The following is a 22,227-nucleotide window of genomic DNA, read 5'->3' on the forward strand; positions in this document are numbered from 1 at the left end:
ATGTTTTGTTCCATAGGTAGTCACGCACCCTTTTAAAACTATCGAGCTCCAGATGAGGAAGAAAGGGTTCAAGATGGAGGTGGGACAATATATATTTGTCAAATGCCCCAAAGTATCCAGGCTGGAGTGGCATCCCTTCACACTTACGTCCGCCCCTGAGGAAGACTTCTTTAGCATCCACATCCGAATTGTTGGCGACTGGACCGAAGGACTGTTCAATGCTTGTGGCTGTGATAAACAGGAGTTTCAAGATGCCTGGAAACTACCTAAGTGAGTACAAAATGCATATTTCATAGGGGCGTACGTTTAGGTGAAATGGCACTATCACCTTTTCCAGCATATCTTACTGTTCTATGACTTAAGATTTTGATGAACTACACCGGCTCTAAGAAAATAAATATCATCCCTGTGTTCTGCATTTTATATGTTGTGCATTGTTTTCCCTAGTTTATAATTTGTATGAAATGTAAAATATTTTAATCCAGTATTACTAAGGAATACTCCCAAATTCCTTCAATAATATACTTGTCAAGGGAAAGGTGTATCAACTTTTCCTAACAAAATAATAGTGTATCTAAGATATTTTTAAGTGAAACTGGCATAAATTCTTTGAGGGTAAATTTCATATTTTAATTAATTCTCCTTTGCCTCCTACTCCACATATACCTAATATTGTTGAGTCAGTCAATTAAAAACAAATGAGAAATGAGGAAATATAATCTGTAACATATTATGATGTAGGAATTTATTGCTTCTTTGTGAAAAGTAAGTAGGAATTTCAAATGTAAGGTGCCCCGACAGAAAATACCAGTGTATGTCTGTGTATGTGTATGTGTTAAAAAGGGGAAAGAAGAATAGAGGGGGAAAGAGAGAGAGAGAGAGAGAGAGAGAGAGAGAGAGAGAGAGAGAGAGAGAGAGAGAGAGAGAGAGAAATAATACCTGGACTGAGTTACCAAATGTTTAGTTACCTAAAAGTTTCTCTTACTACTAATCCATGCTTACACTAAGTTGATTGATTCAAAGCTGTATCATAGAAACACCCTATAGACACATTGTTCCAGGATGATTTGGTATGTTTAACATTCCCCCGTGTAGTGATTTCAGCTCTACCAGTTCTGAACAAGAAGATATCGTTGCAATTACCTCTTCCTCCACTTCATTCCAGGATAGCAGTAGATGGACCTTTTGGGACAGCCAGTGAAGATGTGTTCAGCTATGAGGTGGTGATGTTAGTGGGAGCAGGCATTGGAGTCACCCCCTTTGCATCAATTCTCAAGTCAGTCTGGTACAAATATTGCAACAATGCCATCAATCTACGCCTCAAAAAGGTAGGTTTCTTCCTTTTATGGAGGGCCTGGAGCATCACCGTAGGCCTGAGGAAGTCTTTAGGGTGTAGTTTGGCAGAGACTCGGAAAGTGAAGGAAGTAATTCCATAGACTCAGTGCACTCCTAAAAGGGTAATTTGATATGTTCAATGTGCTTCTCTATAAGCAGATATATCTGTGAAAATAAAATATATTCATAGCATTATTAGAAATTTTGAAGAAAAAAATTTCAAAAGAAAAAAGGATTCAAAATTTCAGCCAAATATTCTTATTTTGTATATTTGTTGTTACATGCCATTAAGTCAGTTCCAACTCATAGCGACCCACAGAATTTTTCCCACGTGCTTACATACTTCTAGAATGTTGTCATTACTGAGTTCGTGTTTTACTGGATTTCATGCTTTGCTTTTAAAATTTATTATAATAAGCAATTTTCTGTTCCATCACAGGCTTCATAATGATCATTATCATCTTTTCATATTTTCCACTGAGAAGATAACGAATATTTTTTCTACCATTGTTATATTAGATATTGAGAATTATTCAATTTCCACCCCCTAATATTATTTGTGAGGGGAAGTAGACAGAAGAATTTTCCTTCCATGAATCTCTTATTTTCTTGGGATAAATTAAATTCCCAGGGGAATTTGTTGTTGTTGTTTTTACGTGTAAATTTGATTTCATCATCTAATAAAGGACATCTATATTAAACCTTGAGTCATTCTAATAACTGTAACCGTAAACCCTCATAAGAACACTGAATATGCCTGGAGGTTTCATTCTCCCCTTTTAACTCTTTTTAATATGGAGGAAGAGAAGGCAGAACCAATTTCCTCCCGCCCCCTAGGAATTCTTGAATGGCAGTAGCAGACAAAGAAGGAGTCCCATGGCATCCATGATTCACCTAGATCTCATTGCCTTTCTGAGAGGAAGCCAAGGATTGTAGACTAGCAAGAGGGAAAGTGGATGGGACTAATGGTGGTTTGGAGGTTTTTTTTGCATGCTTGTTTTTTTATGATATGTATCTCCAATACAAGCTATATCTTTACTGCTATGCTTGTGTGGAAAAGAGAGAACATTCATGGAGCCCTGCCAGTGCAGTGGCTGGTTGGTGGTTCAAACCCTCCAGCAATTCCTTAGGAGAAAGAAGAGGGTGTCAGATACCATAGAGATTTAGACTCTGAAACCCTATGGAGTAGTTGGGTGTCCTATAGGGGAACGATGAGTCAGAATTGACTTGATGGCAGTGGCTCTCGTTTTGATTGAAGCAGCAGAAAGAAGTTGTGGAGGTGGAGGAGAGGAATCCATATGTCAATGTTTATATACCTATCAAAATCAAATATGCTTCATGGTCCATTCCTCTTTCAGATCTACTTCTACTGGCTGTGTCGGGACACGCATGCCTTTGAGTGGTTTGCAGATCTACTGCAGCTACTGGAGACTCAGATGCAGGAAAGGAACAATGCAGACTTCCTTAGTTACAACATCTACCTCACTGGGTGGGATGAATCTCAGGTGAGGACAAGATCCTATGTGTTAACTCCTTGCTGAGCCCAGAGCAAACCAACATTCCCTTGGTTATTGGTGTGCTTTGTTTTGGTCTTTTTCCCCCGAGGACAGTTGATGAGTTTGGGTAATCCAGCACTCATGCATTGTCCCCCCATATGTAGACTGTACTGTTGGGATTCGAGTCAAAATTAGTATCTGAAACAGATGGAAGCTAAGGAGCCTGTTGTTGCTCTGTGGTTCATTCCAACACATAGAAACCACAGCAGGGTTTTCAAGGCTGTGCCTTTTCGGAAGCAGATGATCCCATAGATTCTTCCTAGGAAGCTTCAAGTGGATTGAAACAGCAACATTTGAGATAGTAATCAAAAGTCTAATCATTTGTGTCATTGAGGGACTCAGGAATTGAAACTATGGCTTTGATTTTATTAGAACAACGTGCCTAACAGGGGTCTCCTACCAGGTACTCAAGATGAATTTGTACTGTAAATAATAATGAACAATATAGTTATTAAATATAAGCTACATTTCAGGTATTATCCTTCGTATTTATACAGATTATTTAAGCTCAAGAAGAAGATTTTGTCACTGTATCACCTCTCCAGGAAGGTCCTTGCTTCTTCTGAACTTCTACTCTTGGGCAATCATTATGTGCTTGGCATCTGTCTTCTGCCACCAATGATTCCTCACTTACTTGCTTCAACTTTTATATCTTACAATAAATCTCCTTTGACTGAAGACACCTATGCTAATGCTGTGCCATTAACACAACAAAGCAAATCCATTCCAAATGGGATTGTAACCCAAGAATAGAGCTGTGATTTACAACTCACATTTTGGAGACACAATTCAATCCATACCATTCCACTCTTTGGTCCTGAAAAATTCCTTTCCCCTGCAACATGCAAAACACGTTTACTTAATCACATCATCCCCAAAGGCTTCATTCATCTCCAAGTCCAAAATGTCATCTTCCAAAGCATCTCAATCAAATAATAGTAAGATCATATTGGGGTAAAATGTGTCTTCATCCGTCAATCTCTGAAATATAAAATGCAAGTTTTCATTTTTCTAAATATAAGAGACTTCAATAAGTTCTTGAAAATGGAATTAAAAGATAATGGAACTTTTCCATGAACTTTTTTGAAGTCCCCTTGAACAGTGATGAAACAGACACAAGGTAGACACATTTCCATCACACACAGATGAAATTGGAGAGAAAGAAGTAATAACAGGAACCCAGTAAGACTAAAATCTCAGAAGAAAAACTTGCATCAGCACTCAAGGCTTGAAAATAATCCTCTGTTATCAGGCCAGATGACAATGGCCTCACCCTTTATACTCTGGATGTTGGCCTTGCCCTTTGGATTCTGACTAAGAGGCTACTTAGACCTGGGCATACACTCTGACTTCCATGCCCACTGGGACAACATCTCTACTTCAACTTCCTCCACTCCTTCTGCTGTACTTGGCTCCCTTGACTTTGGCTAGTCCATCTAAGTAGCTACCCTATGCGCCAAGCTCCAGCAGTCCCTGTTCTTCTACCCTTTGGACTTGGAAGCCCTACTGCTTCAGCTTTGAGAAGTGATCCTGCCACTCTGACACAACTTAAAAGCAGCCTCACACTCTGTAATTGAGTTCGCAAAGCTCTGACTCTTAAACGCCTAAAAGAAAGTAGCCTCACCTTTTGAGATCCAAGAGAGTGTGTCCCTCCCGTTGAAGCCAAGCAGGCCTTTCATTTCCAATCCCTTCGAACAGTTTCACTGATCTCTAAACTGCTGCAGAGAGGACAGCAGATGTAGTTCACTTGGCCCGTTTCCTGTCTGCAGAATTCCAAAAGGCGGAGTTCTTTCCCTTTGTTCTTTCATTGTCCCCCCCATAGATTATCGGCTGTGGTAGTTATATACTTCAGTTACAGGGCTTAATCACTTTAACAAGATTGTACAGCCATATTCTTGCAAAAAATTCTAGGACATATGTCCTTAGTTTGTACAACAGAATTTCCAAATCTTTAAAGTTTATTTTTCCATTTTGCACAGTTCATTTTAAGTTGATCTTTTCCCTCTTATTTTACCATGAACACCAAAGTGAAACCTTGCATCTCCTTTAAGATTTTGTTTAGTAACTCATCAGCCAGATATCCAAATTCATCACTTTTATGCTCTACTTTCCACCACATAGTTGAACATAATTCAGACAAAGTACTTGTTACTCCAGAAAAAGCAATACCCTTCTCCCATTGTCCAATTAATTACATGTTGATTATTTTCTTTTAAAACTGCAACAGAAACATATTTAACATTCACATTTCTGGCAACATTCTGATGCCCATGCCGTGTGTATTCTATAAGATGATCGAAACTCTATAGCTTTCCTCATTTCCCTCTGAGCTCATCAGAATCTTATTTGACATCCATAATTCTACCAACCGTCTCTTCAGGACAACCTAAGGTTTTATTATTTGGCACCTTAAAACTCTCTCAGCCTCTACTCATTACCTAATTCCGAAACTGCATTCACATTTTATGTCTCTGTTAGAGCAGCACTGTGGTTTTCTTACCTTTCTTGCGCTGCTCTAGCAAAAATACCACAAGTGGATGGCTTGAGCGAACACACATCCATTGTCACACAGTTTAAGAGGCTACAAGTCTGAATTCAGGGTGTTGGCTTTGGGTAAAGCTTTCTCTCTCTGTCAACTGTTGAGAAAGGACCTTTTCTCTTCTGAGTTTATGCTCCTAGGCAATCTTCATGAACTTGGCATGTATCTTCCCCCATCTTACTACCTAACTTGCTTTTCAGTGCCTTCCTGATTCAAGACACGCCCTGCACTAATCCTGATTCATTAGCATAACTATAACTATAGTTGGTGATGTTGTTAGGTGCTATGAAATCAAGTAGGATTCATAAGGACCCTGTGCACAAGAGACTGAAACACTGCCTGGTCCTGTGTCATCTTCACAATTATTAGGTTTGAGTCAATTGTTGCTGCATGAAAGTTAGAATTTACAGCACATATTTTGAGCGATGACACAATTCAATATATAATAGGTGGTGACAGTATATTGTGTACATGCGAATATATATAAGGGGGCTCAAAAATTTCATAGAAAAATTGAATTGAAAAATGATGGAAATTTCCTAGAACTTTTTGGAGCATATATAAGTGCATGTACTTAAATATGTATATGAACATATACACATATGAATATGTATATGGAATGTGCTTTCAGAAATGTTTGAAACTATTACTGTAATAGCATAAGCTCAACTAGGGGTGATAGAACTCTTGTAAGGAAACACTTAGCAGTGTCTGGAGACATTTTTGGTCGATACAACTCGGAAAGGGATGCTGTTGGATGCTACTAGGTAGATGCTAAGAATGCGGTTAACATGCTACAATTCATAAGACAGTCCCCACACCCAAGGATGATTCAGGTCTACATGTCAAAAGTCCTAAGGTTGAGAAACCCAGACACAAATGAATAATTCCTAGAATGGTACATTAATGACTTGGCCTCGAAACAGTCATCCTGAGTAAAAAACTAAGAAAAAGAGAATCTCTTCCTAATTCATTTCCAGCATCTCAGTGGGGTGCGCTCAGACTTTGGCTCCACACTCCTGGAGGAGTGTGCCATAGTTATGAAGTCCAAGTTCTCATTGGGTGTTTGGTGAGTCTTGGAGCATATGTAGGTTCAGGGACGCATGGCCATAGAATTACTGCAGCAGAGAGAGAGTGGTTTCAAAAGTAAAGCAAAACACTTGATAAAAGTGTACTCAGGAAAGCATTTTTAATGAATATGGCTTTTCAAAGTTTTGTTATTTTTACAAAGCCAGACATTTTAATAGGTAAACTTATTTTGACTGAAAAAAATAATTGTTTTGCTTTGTAAGACTGTAACATTGCTAAAGCAGAATAAATAATGGTTCTAAACCTCCTCCATCTGATATAAATTAATTAAATATTTAACCACTTTTATGAAAAGCACCTGTTGTGTAAACTGAGGCATCTTACAAATAGGTCCAGGTCTTTCTGCTGGCCCTTATAAATGTTTGCCAATTGGATTAATGAGGTGCTAAGCCCTTTCCCCTGAGTCAAAGTCTATTTTCAGAATTCCTGGGGGGCTTCATTACTTTGCTCCCCTTGCTGTCTTGTTGTACTCCCTTCAAGTTTTGCCCCACTGTGTACTGGACATACCGAACACACTTTCCGCAGTGTTGTCCTCTACAATGCTATGGGTCAGTGAGGAGACTTAGTGTCTCATGATGGGGCCAACCCTGTGGTCCTTTCTGTGTATTGGCTGCTCTGAGCAGGAATGATTTCCCCAGGGACTTGGTGAGTCTTGATGAGATGATGAGGTTCTCTCTCTCTCTCTCTCTCTCTCTCTCTCTCTCTCTCTCTCTCTCTCTCTCTCTCCCTCCCTCCCTCCCTCCCTCCCTCCCTCAATTAGTTTGCATCCTCTCTATTAGTTTGCTCCTTTTCCTGTGGAAACATAATCAATACCCTCCATGTGGGTGGATTAGTGCACTGTTCCCCTACCACCCGCGCCTTTTTATCTCTTTCTTTTTACTTCCTTTTCAGTTGGATTCCATTTGCATCCTTGGGTTGGGTTTGGTCCCTGCCAAAGTGCCTGGACCTCAACCAAGGATTTATGCATTAAGTAGCTTATCCTCTATGCCTATTGTACTTTTTGAGTTTGCCTCACTGGACACATGTCTTACTTGTCCTTTGTGCATGGCTAACTTCGCATAGAATAATTTCCTCCAACTCTTCCCATGAAATGATGTGCATCGTGCATTCATCACTACTTTGTAGGGCTGCAGAGTACTCCATTGTAAGTATATACCAGAAAAATTTTAATTAATAAATCATTTTATTGGGGGCTCCAACAGCTCTTATAACAATCCATACACCAATTGTATCAAACACATTTGTATATATGTTGCCATCTTCATTTTCAAAACATTTCCTTTCTGCTTGAGCCCTTGGTATCAGCTCCTCTTTTCCCCCTCCCTCCCCCACCCTCCCACCTTCATGGATCTATGATAAACTATAAATTATTATTTTCCTATTTTTTAATTTGATGGAAATTTAGATAATTTCTAATTCTTTGTGATTGTGAACTACACCACAATGAACATTGGAGCGCAGATGTCTGGTCTTGGTCTTTTTCTTACTTCTTCTGGGTATATGCCCAGTAGGGAGAATTGCTGGATCATATGGTAGCCTGATAGCTTCATTTCCCTTTGTTTTAGGCATTGTTAGATCGATTTCCATAGTGTCTGCACACACCTACAGGAATACCAGCACTGGATGAGAGTTTCTTATCTCACCACACTCCCTTCAGTACTTGTTGCTTTCTAATTTTTTGAATTGGGCTATCTTTAAGGGTGTTAGGTGGTACCTCATAGTGGTTTTAATTTGCATTTCCCTTATGGCAAATGATCAGGAACATCACTTCCAGCACTCCTCTTGTGAAAGTTTTGGGGTTTTCAATATATAAAATCCTACCATTTGAGATTAACTAGAGTTTCATCTCTTCTTTCCCCAGATAGGTTCATTCAATGTCTTTCTTTTGCCTTACGCTGTTAGATAGGACTTCCAATGCGATGTTGAATAAAAGAGGAGGAAAGGGCATCTTTGTCTGGTCCCATTTTACAGTGGGAATGTTTTCATCTTTTCTGTATCAACTACTACATTGCCTGTTGGCTTTCCGTATCTGGCTTGTATTATATTGAGGAATATTTCTTCCATTCCTATCATCTTGAGTGTCTTAAACAGAAATGGGTGTTGGATGTTGTCAAGTGCTTTTTTTCTGCTTCTATTGATATTATCATGTGCTTCTTACTCTTTTTCTTGTCAATGTGGTTAATAATGTTGATGGACATTCAGACGTTGAGCCATCCCTGAATCCCTGGAATAAATCCTACTTGGTCATGATGAATTATTAGTTTTATATAGGTTTGTGTTCCATTGACCAATATTTTGTTAAGGATTTTTGCATTGATGTTCTTTAGAGATATTGGTTTGTAGTTCTTAATTCTTATGGGATCCTTGCCCTCATTAGTTATCAGTGTTATAGATTCAGAGAAAGAGTTTGGGAGTTTGATGTTCTTTTGCATGCTTTGGAAGAATTTGTGTAGGATTGGTGTCAGTTCTTCCCTGAATGCATGGTAGAATTCCCCTGTGAAGCCATCTGGTACAGGGGATGTTTTAGTTGGTAGACTCTTGATAACCTTATCTGTTTCTTCTATTGCTATGAATCTGTTGAGGTTCTTTATGTCTTTATGGGATAATCTAGGGAGAGATTGTTTATCCAAATATTTGTCCATGTCTTCCAAGTTGTTAAATTCATTGGAATACAGGCCTTCATAGTACTGTGTAATTAAATTTTTGATCTCAAGAGAGTCTGTTGTAATTTTCCCTGTTTCATCCCTCATCCTGTATACTGATGTTTGCTACTTCCTTTCTTTGGTTTAGGTTGTCAATAGTCTATTGATTCTGTTAATCCTTTCAAAGAATTAACTTTTTGTTGCATTTAAAAAATTTTTTACATTGTTTGCTTGTTTTCCCACTCATTTATCTATCTCTGCCTTGATTTTTATTATTTCTTTAGCTTTTAGTAGGATTATTCTGTTGACTCTGCTCTAATTCCTGGATGCTTTGTGACTGTGTATCAGTCATAAGTCTCTATTCCTCTTTCACCTGTGTATTAATCACTATCAAGCTTCCTCTGAAAACTGCTTTTGTTTTGTCCCAAAAGTTTGGGTATGTTGTATTCTTGTTCTCATTGGTTTCTAAATATTTCCTAATTTTATTTCTAATCTGGGACAGTAACCATTCATTTTTCAATAGGGAATTATTCATCCTCCAATCAGTTTCCCTTGTTTTTTAGCTGTCCTTTTGTTGATAGTGCATAGTGGTCTGTGAGGGAAGTTTGAGTGATATGTAAGTGTTTGAATTTACTCAGGCTAGACTTGCACCCCAGCATGTGGTCTATCTTTGAGTATTGCCATGTGCGCTTGAAAAGAATGTGTGTTTTTTTGCCTTTGTGTGAAGAGCTCTAAAAATGTCTATTAGGTCTCATCATCTAATTGTACAGGTTAGTTCTTGACTTCATTGTTAAGCTTCTTTCCCTGTGATCTATCTTTCTCTGAGAACTGTGTATTAAAGTCACCTACTATGATTGCTGAGCCTGTAGTTTCTCTTTTCATCTTTTGGAGCATTTGATTGATGGATTTTGTAGGTCTCTTACGGTGCATATATATTTATTATGATCACTCATTCTTGGTCTACTGATCCCTTGAGTATTATCTCTTGTTATGACTTGCACCTTCAGATAAATTTTGTCAGAGATTAGGATTGCAATCCATGCTTTCTTTGAATTGCTGTTTGCTTGGTATATTTTTCCCAAGCCTGTAATTCTCAGCCTATTTTTATCTGTGAGTTTGAGATGTGTCTCTTGTAGACAAAAGATAGATGGGCTTTGTTTTATAGGTCATTTTGTTAGTCTCTGTCTTTTAATGGTTGAGTTCAGCCCAATGACCTTCAGTTATTACATCCATCTGAAACCACCAACTTTTATGTTGGTATTTGAGAACTTTAAATATTTGTACCACCTAGGAACTCCTACTCACACGTCAAAGATCAGCTCAGATGATGTTCCCTTACAACTTTCCTCCTACTACACCTCATTTATTTGTCCTGATTAAGGTATATTTGCCTGTTCGATGGCACTCATCACACCCTAATCCCCTATTCTAGATTGTAAACTGCATGAGAAAGACCCAGTTGATGCATTCTTTAAAAAACAAATACAGCTTAACTGAGATATAATTTTCATACTGTACAATTCACTTAGTGTGTTTTTTTAGTATTGCCACAGCTATGGATCCATCACCACAATGTCAGAACATTTGCATCACCCCAAAAAGAATCTCCCTACCCAATAGTAGTAACTTTCCACTTCCCCACACCACCTACATGTAGAAAACCACTGATTTACTTTTTTAAATGTCATCTTTGATACTAATTTCTATCACTTTTCAAAATGTTTTTTAATGCTTATACTTATGTTGTAGTATGCATTAATACCTCATTCATTTTCTGCAAATGAATAATATTCCATTATATGGCTATACCAGCTATTGTTTATTATTTAATGGACATGCTGGTTTTTTCTACCTTTTGGCTGTTATGAATATTTTGTTTGAAAATTGTTTTACTATTTAAAAATATATTTCTAGGTCTCAGATTTCTGGATTATATACTAACTTTTAAAAAATCATTTTATTGGGACTTATACAACTCTTATCACAATCCACATATACATCAATTGTGTAAAGCGCACTTATACATTTGTTGCCCTCATCATTCTGAAGGCACTTGCTTTCTGCTTGGGCTCCTGGAATCAGTTCCTCATTTATGTTGAGCTTTTTAAGAAACTTTTAGCATGTTTACTTTGTTCATCTTTGTTTATCTTCCAGCTGTTTATGATGATGACTTTTTCTGAATGTTTGTTGTTGTTAAGAGTGGATAATGAGAGCTTAGTTTATGAGGTATATAATTACATCTGTGTATATTTTTACAGCATGTCTCCTTTTCATGAATTGATGTCCTCTCCTGCAGGCTAACCACTTTGCCGTGCACCATGATGAGGAAAAAGATGTGATCACTGGCCTGAAACAAAAGACTTTATATGGCCGTCCCAACTGGGATAATGAGTTCAAGACAATTGCAAGTCAACATCCAAAGTAAGACGTCCCAAAACCAGAGTGTTCTGCCTAAAGCAGTAGCTACAAAACATGACTAGATTTGTGTATTCTAGAAACTAAAATAATTAGATTGCTATATAGCAGTTGAATTTACACTCAATAGCAGGCTCCAGATATCCCTCACTTTAATAAACCCATTGTCATTAGGTTGATTACATTACATTAACTCATAGTAACCCGATTCAGGGTTATGTAGGCTGTACATTTTTATAGAGGTTGATAGCCTCATTGTTTTCTATCTGAATGGCTAGTGTGTTTGAACTACCAACCCTGTGGTTAGCAGTCCAATTCTTAACACATAGCACAACCATGGTGCCTTTAAAACACCTTTAAATTGACCTAAGAAGTTCAAAAAACCAAACATTTCCAGGCCCCTACCCCAGATTAGTGAATTTGGCTCCTCCCTAAGTGACCACAATTCAATATAATTCCTATTACTAAGAAACTAGCTATAGATTTGTTGTCTAAAATACGTTGACCAAAGCTTTACCCATCATGGAATTTTGAGGGTGTACCATCTTGCTAGAACACATAATACACTCAAGAAATCATTATAAATACATTCTCTTAGACAAGTGCTTCTTAAACATTAATGAGAATGAAAATCACACAGAGATTTTGTCAAACTGTGGGTGCAGTTCCCCTAGGTCTGTAGTGGGCCCTGAAAATCTGTTCATGCTGCTAGGCTGAAATCAGCAGGAGCAAAACTATAGGCTAAAATTTAGAGAGATGAAACTAAACCAAGTTTTTGGTGTAATTATGGCACATGAAACAGATTTATTACTGATTTCAAGTATCCAAAGAAGCTTTAGGGTAAAAGACTCTTGAAGAGAAGTAGCCCACAGATTTATGAATTCACCATTCTCTCTGTGGTAGAACTTTCCATAAGATTTGCTTGGATGTTACTGTGCAGGACAATTGACCATCCTTTGAATCATCTAGTTGCCCCTACAAATGTGACTAAGCCACTCTCCTGTGTACATCTGCCATTTATTGGTGGAGCAAAGGAGCAGAAAAGAAGCTGCCCTGAGCCCTGGTATGAATGGGGAAATCATCCACCTCCAACCTATTAATGTCTGTCTCACCCTCAAACCTGAAACTATCTCTTTTTTTCCCTCTTTCCTAATAGTACCACAATAGGTGTTTTCCTCTGTGGACCTGAAGCCTTGGCTGAAACGCTCAGTAAACAGAGCATCTCCAACTCCGAGTCTGGCCCTCGAGGAGTGCATTTCATTTTCAACAAGGAAAATTTTTAACTCGTCTCTTTCACGAGGAAACAAAATGTGCATTTTGCTGCCAGATACCCAAATAATGCTAGTTGATAAGCTAAATCCCCTCCACCTTGGAAGAAAAGAGAAGAAGAAACTATAATGCAATCTTTTCCCTCAAAGGATTTCAGAGTTTGACAATGATAGCTAACATTTTTATGGAGTGTTATGGTTTCTAGATTATTTCATAAACATTATTTCAGTTTTCCCTTCATGGTAATGCCATGAGGATGGTAATGTAAGGATTTCTGGGCTATTTTTTAGGATATAGACACAGGGACTCAAAATGGTTAAGTAGCCTAAGATTATGAAGTTGAGACTGAATCTAGGCCACTTGACCTCAGGTTTGGTTGTCTTTCCATGATACTGCTTCAAAATTGATTTCAATTTCTATTTTGTCTTACCTTGTGTCATATTTTGCTTTCAATATTGTCATATTGAAGAAAATTTACAAAGAATTAGGAATTACTATATGCAGACAGTGACTCAATACATAGTAGAGATAGGATTGACATCTAAGCAGGCTCCTGTATATCAAAATTCTTCCTGATAAAAAGAATGTAAGACTGAATTGGAGAAAAAGTAATCTACAGAATTTATTTTATCCTGGTGCTTGGCAAATAGTGGGTATTCAATGAAACTTTGTTGAATGAAGGAATGAAAAGAATTTTAGAAGCATATAATGTCAGAGTAGAATGAATATGAAGCATAAACAGAATTATCTAAGAAAAGAACTACCTAAGATTTGAACCTGGTTCTCCTGATGGTAAAGAACACACTGAAAGTCTTAGTCAGTAAATAGGATATTCTGGAGGTTCCCTGACATCATCCGTACCAGAAGCATGGAGGAAAGAGAGAATGTGGCAGAGAAATTATCTTCTGCTGTAACTGTAACTGGCTCCTCTGTTCTTCCTGGCAGTGTTATGAAAGGAGTGCAGACTGGTTTACTGCCTGTAAAGGTCTCTTTGAGCCAGCATTTGTGAATTTGAAATTAAGAGTCAGGAAAAACATATATGTTACATCCCCATTTGTATTAAATAACATTCACTCTTGCCCTACTGAAATATTCACACAAACAATGAATTTTACATGTCTGGCTAAAGGTTAATTATCATCATGCTAATGATCATGTTGAAACTGACATTAGCCCAAGCCCAAACTAAACCCTCTGCTAATGAACTGATTCAGATTCATAGCAATATTATTGGACAGAGAATAATTGCTCCCTATACTGTAAATCTTTACAAGAGTAGATAGCCTCGTATTTCTCCTGAAGAAGGGATGGTGGATTTGAACTACTGACCTTTTGGTTAGCAGTCCAGTATTTAATCCACTGCACTGCCAGAGCTCCTTGAATTTGGCATTATAAAAAGTAAAATCCTCAGTTTACTATGTGCATACTGTATTCACATCTAAGAGGATTTTCTGTTTAGCCATGGCTTCATGAAACAGTCTCTGAATCACTGTTAGTGTTGTGTAAATCTAAAGCAAGTCCACTACAATCCATTGGATTCTGGCACATAAAACCCAAAAGAAAACCCTCCCTGTCATTGAGTGGATTCTGCCTCTTCCAGGGCTTCCAAGGCTATAAATCTTACTGCAAGCAAACAGTCTCATCTTTCTCCTTGGCAGTGGTTGTTTGTTTTGAACCACGAGAGTTTCTTGTGAGTGTGACCAGAAGAGATTTTCCCCCATAAGAACTGCTCTATTTCTGGGAACTTGACCCAGCTTGATTTGCTCTGCTCTCTGATGACACAGACATTTACAACTCCTGATCGTTGGTAATGAGAAAGACAAAGAAGAGAGCAGGGGGAGGGAAGAAATCAGATTGAAAGAAAGTGAAGGGAAAAGGAGAATAGAGGAGAACATTGGGGGGGAGAGGAAGGGGAGGAAAAGGAAGGCTCAGGTTGATCACTTACTATCCCAGTTTTCTTAAACCTTTGTATGCATTGAAGGTAATTCATTGAAGGATGAATCCACATATTCATTTTATTTTGATTACATATAGCATTGAATCTTTTAAATCCTATTCACCAATTTTTATGCTGAAAGGGAGTATTTAGGAGGCTGGGATGAACTGCTAGGGACACAGTTGTTTCATGTGGTACTACTACCTATACCTTTGCTCTGCAGGATCTTGCAGAGTACTTGTGCTGAGGATCTCCTACTGAGGGAATGCCTCCTCTCTCATATATTCTGGGAAGGGAAATCTAGATCCAGTCAGATCTTACTGAAACCCAGATAACTGTTCTTTCATTCAACAAATATTTATGGTGCAATTACTATATGTCAGGCCCTGTGATCAGGATTTCAATTCTGTACACCAAAGTGTGAGAAATTATCGAGAACTTGAAAACTGTGTCTATTTCTAATCTATGTGGCCTAAATACAACCAACTCTGCTTGTGGTTTAAAAAAGTCTCTCTAGAATTCTCGAATTGAACATTTAAGACCATTACCAAAATGAGATCAATTCTGGGTTGCCCTTGTTATAAATAGGGAAAATGAGTGGAAAAGTGCTTGTCATTATGAGAACTTCCTTCTTCCTCGCCAACCCTCAGCTGCTAGCCCAGCATTTCTATTTTAGCATTTAGCAACAGGTACTGAGAGAAAGATGAAACAGTACGCTATATCTCAAGGCTATGAAGGCTTTTCGTAATTCTCCTGCTTTTGCAATGTTGTGCTTTTGCAATTGGAATACTTGATGATGTGTGTGAGGGTGGGAGAGTGTGATGAGGTTCCTGGGAGGTTATTCCCATGAAGAACTATGAAAGCTTTTCATGACTATTAAAATTAATGAACCCTCTCTGTGTCATTAATCCTGCTTTAAAAGGCTAAGGGCGTTAGCAAAGATATTCTCTGCCCCAGAGGGGTTGAAATTCTTTGCATGTCTGTATCTTACAGACAAAACATAACACATTGTATGGATTATGAAGTGAAAACTGAGTATCAAGTTCTATGTGCATGCCCTGGGCATCCTCACAACACTGATTCAGGGATACAGGCCAATGACTTCATTGTCTTGGTTGAAGTTTCAAAGGAGAAGTAAAACACGTTTCCCACTTTAGGTTATACTTGTGCAGTTGTGTTGTTGATTAGTGTCATCGAGTCTATTATGACTCAGTGACAACAGAAATAAATTCTGACCGGCCCTGGACTACCCACACAATAATTTCCATGTTTGAACCTGTTGGTTCCACCACTGTGTCAATCCAGCTCGTTGAAGCTCTTCCTCCTTTTCACTGACTTTCTCACCCATGATGTCCTTTCCAGGACTGGCCCCTCTGGATGACATGTTCAAAGTCTATGAAATGAAGTCTCACCATCCTCACTTCCAAAGTTCACTCATTCTACCTGTGCTTCTTGCAGGATAGATTTTTTTTTCCTCTTTTGACAGTCCATGGTACATTCAATGTTTTTTTACCAACAACCTGATTCAAAGACATTAACTGTTCTTTGGTCTTTATTCATTGTCCAGCTTTCACGTGCATATAAGGCCATTGAAAATACCATTGCTTGGGTGAGGCTTGCCTTAGTACTCAGTGTTTTTTTGCTTTTTTTTTTTTTCATTTTGCTTCAAAACTCTTTAAAGAGGTCATTTGCAGTAGATTTGTTCAACACAATACACCCTTTCACCTTTTGAAGCTGTTTACCTGGTTGTTGATGGTGGATCTATGTGAAATGAAATACTTGACAGCTTCCATCTTTGTTTACTGTGATGCTGCGAGGGTTTTTCTCCCCTTTAAAATGAGTTAGTTGTGAGCCATACTGTAGCCTGCATTCTTTGATCTCCATCAGTACATGCTTCAAGTCCCCTTCACTTTCAGCTAGCAAGGTTGTGTCATCTGCATATCACCGGTTATAAAAGAACCGTACTGTCACCTAAATGCTACATTCTGCTATAAAAATGGAAAAAGCATACAACATTTATGTTCACTTTTCCTGATTTACCACACAATATACCCTTGTTCTAGTCCAACAAGTACCTCTTGGTACGAGTTCTGCATGCATACAATGAAGTGTTGTGAAATTCCCATTCGTCTCAATGTTAAATATAATTTGTTATGACCCATTCAGTCGAATGTATTTGCATAGTTAATAAAACACAAGTAAACATCTGTGTTATATTATCCTGGGTGGACTAGAGAAACAAATCCATAAAAACTCATGTGTATAAGAGTTTTATATAAAGGGTAATTATACATGAAGAAAGCATCCCAACCCAGTCCAGAGCAAGTCCATAAGTCTGATATTAGCCCATATGTCCGATACCAATATATAAAGTCCTTTTCAAACTCATGAAACATGCAATGATGCCGAGAGTGCAGGAAGATCACAGGCTAGTATGTAGAAAGTCTTTGGATCCAGTGGTGTTGTAAACATCTCAGCGCTGGCAGGACTCTCCACGTGGCTTCTCCAGCTTTCAGGGCTGCATCAGGGTAGTTCCATGTGGCTTCTCCTGCCTTCGATGAAACAACTTTTTAAACATCTGCACACAAGAAATGTAGGGAAATTTCTGCCAGTGGTGAGAAACTTCCCAAACTAGTTTTCAATTTAAGAATTCATACACATTTTCTTTTGTGACATTTACTGCAATCCCATAACGTAACAACACTCTTTCCACTTTCTCACTGTTTTAATATTACTGCTTGTCTTTCTTTTCTATCCTTCTCTGCCTTCTGAGCTTTGCCCTTGGGTAAATTCTTCCCCTTTTCTCTTGTATGGTAGGTTATCCTAATGAATGCTTAATTCCCTGATGCTATTTTTTACCTTAGAGGTCTACCATTTGTCTAAAAGCTGAGCTATGAGGATGAGTGCATTGTCAGGCTTGAAGAATGCCTTGGAGGTTACACCCATCCTTATCAGATCAATAATTGCAATCTTTTTTATGATTTTGAGTTTTGTTCTACATTCTCCCCACTCCAGTTAGAACCTCATTCTGTGATTCCTTTCAGAGAGGTCAGCGATGGTAGGCAAGTGCCACATAATTCTTCTAGTCTCAGGGTCCTGGAAGCGGGGGTTCCGTTGGTTCATTCGTTGTGGAACTAATTATTTCCTTGCATCTTTGATTTTCTCCACACTTCTTTCTCTCAACTGGGAGAGTTTGATGGTTGCACTTTATATAATCACTTACACACTTGAAAGACTTCAGTTGCTACTCATCAAAATATGATGTACAATATTGCCTTTGTGGACTAGGTGGTTATGCCAATGGCCTTCATGCCCACTATGTTAGGCCAGGTTGCCTAGAGAAACAATTGCAATTCTCAGCTATACATTAGAATGTACATTATACCCAGAAGCATCTTCCCATTAAAAAGACACCCCAGCCTAGTGCAACGAAAGCCCATAGTTCTAATGCTAGCCAGGACCCTCTTCAGACTCACATAGCTAATGCCCAGAGGTGATGTGGGAAGCAGGGAAATTTCAGGCAATTGAGTGCAGTTATGTGAATCCATGACTGGCTCTGAACAGCTGTCATGGTTGGGTGATCCACATGGGACAACTCGAGGCATGCATAGTTCGAGCAGGCAGGAAGGTGGAGGGAAAAAGAGAAAGGAAGTTCCAAGAGTCCCTCAACCTCCTAAAAAATTCATCCAAGATATTTGTTTTGGGAAAAATTTAGAGATACATGACTATATCCTTTGGATAGGGAGGAAGTTGAACTGAACAGAAAGCTGTGAATTTGGATCTCAAGAAAAGCACAAACTTTGAAGTTTCAACGGCAGTACCCAATCAACAGCATCCTTCTGTCCTCTGGTGGCAACCTAGGTAAACTGCAGGAGAAAATAAGTCCTTGATGAATTTTCTATCGCAAAGGAATATGTAGTTAGTATTTTTCAAAGGCTGTATAAGCTATAAGCATGTGTTTATCTGTGCGTTTCTTTGGGATAAAGAAATCCCAAGGATTTTCTTCCAGAATCCTGACATTGCTATTCCACTTGTCTGAGCTCAGCATCAAAGGAGGCCAGCTGAATGGAAGATTACACTGACTAGATTTACCAAATATGTTGGTAGAAAGCTTTTTTTGTCATCACTGTGAGCTTTGAATTGCAATCTCCAAGTCCCTTTCAGCTCTAAAGTTATATGACTTTCTCAAAGGTATATATATATATCTATATATCTATAGATATATATATAGATATATATATAGATGTGTTATATAATCTGCTGTCAATTTGAGAGGATTCTGAGTGAAGGGGTGCAGTTTAGCCTGTCAATTATTTTATAGTCAGTGAGGCCTCCATGTGGGCATGGCCTTCCCCTGAGAATTCTGGGAATTCCCGTATTTCCTCCCTAGAGGTGGGAGAGACTCTCTTTGCTCACTTCCTGCAAGACATCCCTGCAGAGAAGTCACATGGACCTACCCTAACGCAGACCTTGTAGCTGCAGAAGCCATGTGGAGACCCATGCCGGTGCTGAGATGCTGGATGACGCCACTGGATTCACAAGACTTCCCACCCACTGGCCTGGGATCATCCTGCATTTGGCATCATTGCATGTGTTTCATGAGACTGAAGAGAACTTTATAGATTGGTATTGGACATATGGGCTAATATTGGACTTATGGATTTGCTCTGAACTGGGCTGGGATGTTTTCTCAATGTTCAAATGCTCTTTTATATAAAGCTCTTTCTTATACACACGTGTGTGTTTATGAATTTGTTTCTCTAGTCTACCCAGACTAATACAATAAATGTATATATATTGTGTTGTTAGGCACTGTGTTAGTCTGGGAAGATTAGAGAAACAAATCCACAGAAACTAATATGTTTATAAGAGAGAGTTTTATATAAAGGGTAAGTGTACATTAAGAAAACATCCCAACCTAGTGCTGTCCAAGTCCATAAGTCCAACATTAGCTCATATGTCCGACACCAATCTACATAGTCCTCAATTTCACAAAACACTGCAGGAAGAAAGTCAAATCAGTGAGCATGTCAGCACTGGCAGAGGTCTCCAAACGGCTGCTCCAGCACCCAGGGCTGCATCGGGGTAGGTCCATGCAGCTTCTCCTTGGGGATGTCTTGCAGGAAGTGAACCTTGACAGCTGAAGCAGGGAACTGGCTAAGGCAGATACACCCTGGTCCAACCATCAGAGAGCAAGAGATCTGAGAACTAGAAAGGTGAGGCTCACCGAGCCATTTTTCTCTCTGCCCTTCAATTAACCCCCTATGTGTTTATCCTCCAGGTTGGCACAATAACCCCTAACTATCTCATGCACCCTTTAATAGATTTGACTCATAGTATCCTCAGAGGACAGAGAATTACTATGCCATACAGTTTCTTAGGCTGCAATCTCTCTGGAAGAAGATGACCAAATGTTTTCTCCCATAAAGCCACTGGAGGGTTCACACTGCAGGACCTTCCACTCATTCTTTTACACTTCCACGGTAAACTTGGGATTGTTGGTGGTGGGTGCTATTTGGGCAATTTTCAAGTTGTAGTAGCCCCATGGGACAGATTGTAACTGCACCCATAGGGTGTTCTTAGCTCTGATATTTACAGTGGCATATTTACAGGTCTTTTTCCTACGGATCCATTGGTTGAGTTGGAATCTACAGACTTTGAACTAGCACCTAAATCCTTGACTTCTGTACTACCAGGTCTCCTAGATTTGAGGACAACATGTTGAAAATAAACGGTTGGAGAGCCTGAATTAATTCTCTATTGACTATATGAGAACTGAATAAAAGCTTTAAAAAGAAATTTGGGGAAGGCTAGGTAAAGTATTATAAGGGAATTGTGTCAATACCTGGAGTTAAGAAACAGAAAGGGAAGAATGCACTAGGCATTTCTCAATTTAAAAGAATAGAAGAAACATTAAAATTTTGAGTTGCAAAATTAAAAGATTCTAAGGGCAAAACATTGAAAGATGCAGCAAAATCAGTCACAGTATGAAAAAGGATTAATCAAAGTTTAATCATTTCAGATGTAGAATATTATCAAGACCCAATGTCATTGAAGGAAAAAATACAAGCTTTACTGAAAGTATTGGTGAAAACAAGGCTGCCAGAATGGAAAGAATACCAATTGAAAGCTTTCACCAAATGAGTGCAGCATTGGAGGTACACCCTCATCTCTACAAATAAATGTGTAAGACAGCTACCTGGCCAAACAATTGTAAGAGAGTCATATTTTTGCCCATTCAAAAGAAAGGTGACCAAACAGAAAGCAAAAATTATCTAACAAAATCATTAATATGACATGAAAGTAAATTTTTGATGAAGATAATTCACAAATGCTTGCACATGTACATAGGGAACTGTCAGAAATTTAAACTGGATTTAGAAGAGGATATGGAATGATAGCTATTCCTGATGTTAGGTGGAACTTGGCAGAAAGTAGGCAATCAGAAAGATGTTACTTGTCTTCCATTGCTCTGCAAAGGCATTAGACTTTTTGGACCATAACAAATGATGGATAGCATTGTGAAGAACTGAAATTCCAGAACACTCAATTGTACTCAAGTAAAAACTCTACATGGACTAAGAAGGCATTGTTGGAATCGATCAAAGGTATAGCATGTGATTTAGAATTGAGAAAAGTGTGCATTTTTGTTGTATCCTTTCACCATACTTGTTTGATCTTTACACTGCAAATAATCCTAGAAGCTGAAATATATGAAGAACAGGCATCAGGATAAGAGAAAAAAAAATAACAACCTGCAATAAACAGATGGCACAAACTTGCTTGTTGAAAACCAAGAGGGCTTGATGCACTTACTGATGAAAATCAGAATATATCCTTCAATGTGGATTGTACCTCAACATAATGAAACCGAAAACCTTCATAACTATACCAATAAGCAACACCATTATAAATGAAGAAAAGGATAAAGGAATTCATTTTACTTTGATTCACAATCAATGACTGTGTTAGGTCTGTGTTTGTCTAGAGAAACAAATCCAGTGACATTCCTAAGAGACACTATGTATAAGAAAGAGCTTAATATCAAGAAGTAATTAGATATGCAGAAGCCATTCCAGGCCAGTCCAAGTCAAGTTCATAAGTCCAATGCTAGTTTGTAAGTTCCTCCATAGACTCATGTGGCTATATGCAAAGATGAAAAATGTAGGAAGATCAGAGGCTGGTGGGTTCAAAGTCCTGTGGATCCAAAGTCTGTGGAAGCATGGTAAGGTACCATGAGAGGCAGCGCTCAGGGTCAGTGTCAGAATCCCAGAAAGCCAGAAGATAAAAGAGTAGAGAGGGAAGCAGGTTCACAGTCCCCTTCATCCCATTATAAGGCTGCACCCCCAAGGATGCATCATCAGGCTGTGGCCTGACAGGTTGAATTATACCCCTACACTTTCATACATCTTCAAGTTGACATAAAATTATTTAGCTGCCATAGTC

At 38.6% G+C, this 22,227-nt stretch overlaps 1 protein-coding gene across 1 annotated transcript in view; it reads left to right on the plus strand.

Annotated features, from left to right (window-relative positions):
• CYBB (cytochrome b-245 beta chain) overlaps positions 1-15,558 on the plus strand; it is a 40,307-nt gene extending 24,749 nt beyond the window's left edge. The window contains exons 9-13 of the mRNA XM_075538704.1: positions 17-270; positions 1,166-1,328; positions 2,694-2,840; positions 11,458-11,582; positions 12,733-15,558. Of these exons, the coding sequence (XP_075394819.1) occupies positions 17-270; positions 1,166-1,328; positions 2,694-2,840; positions 11,458-11,582; positions 12,733-12,859 (816 nt within the window). The 3' untranslated portion in view covers positions 12,860-15,558. The remainder of the gene's footprint in view (positions 1-16; positions 271-1,165; positions 1,329-2,693; positions 2,841-11,457; positions 11,583-12,732) is intronic.
• Positions 15,559-22,227: the final 6,669 nt, after the last annotated feature.

This window comes from Tenrec ecaudatus, chromosome X (genome assembly GCF_050624435.1).
Source record: "Tenrec ecaudatus isolate mTenEca1 chromosome X, mTenEca1.hap1, whole genome shotgun sequence".
Taxonomy (NCBI): Eukaryota; Metazoa; Chordata; class Mammalia; order Afrosoricida; family Tenrecidae; genus Tenrec; species Tenrec ecaudatus.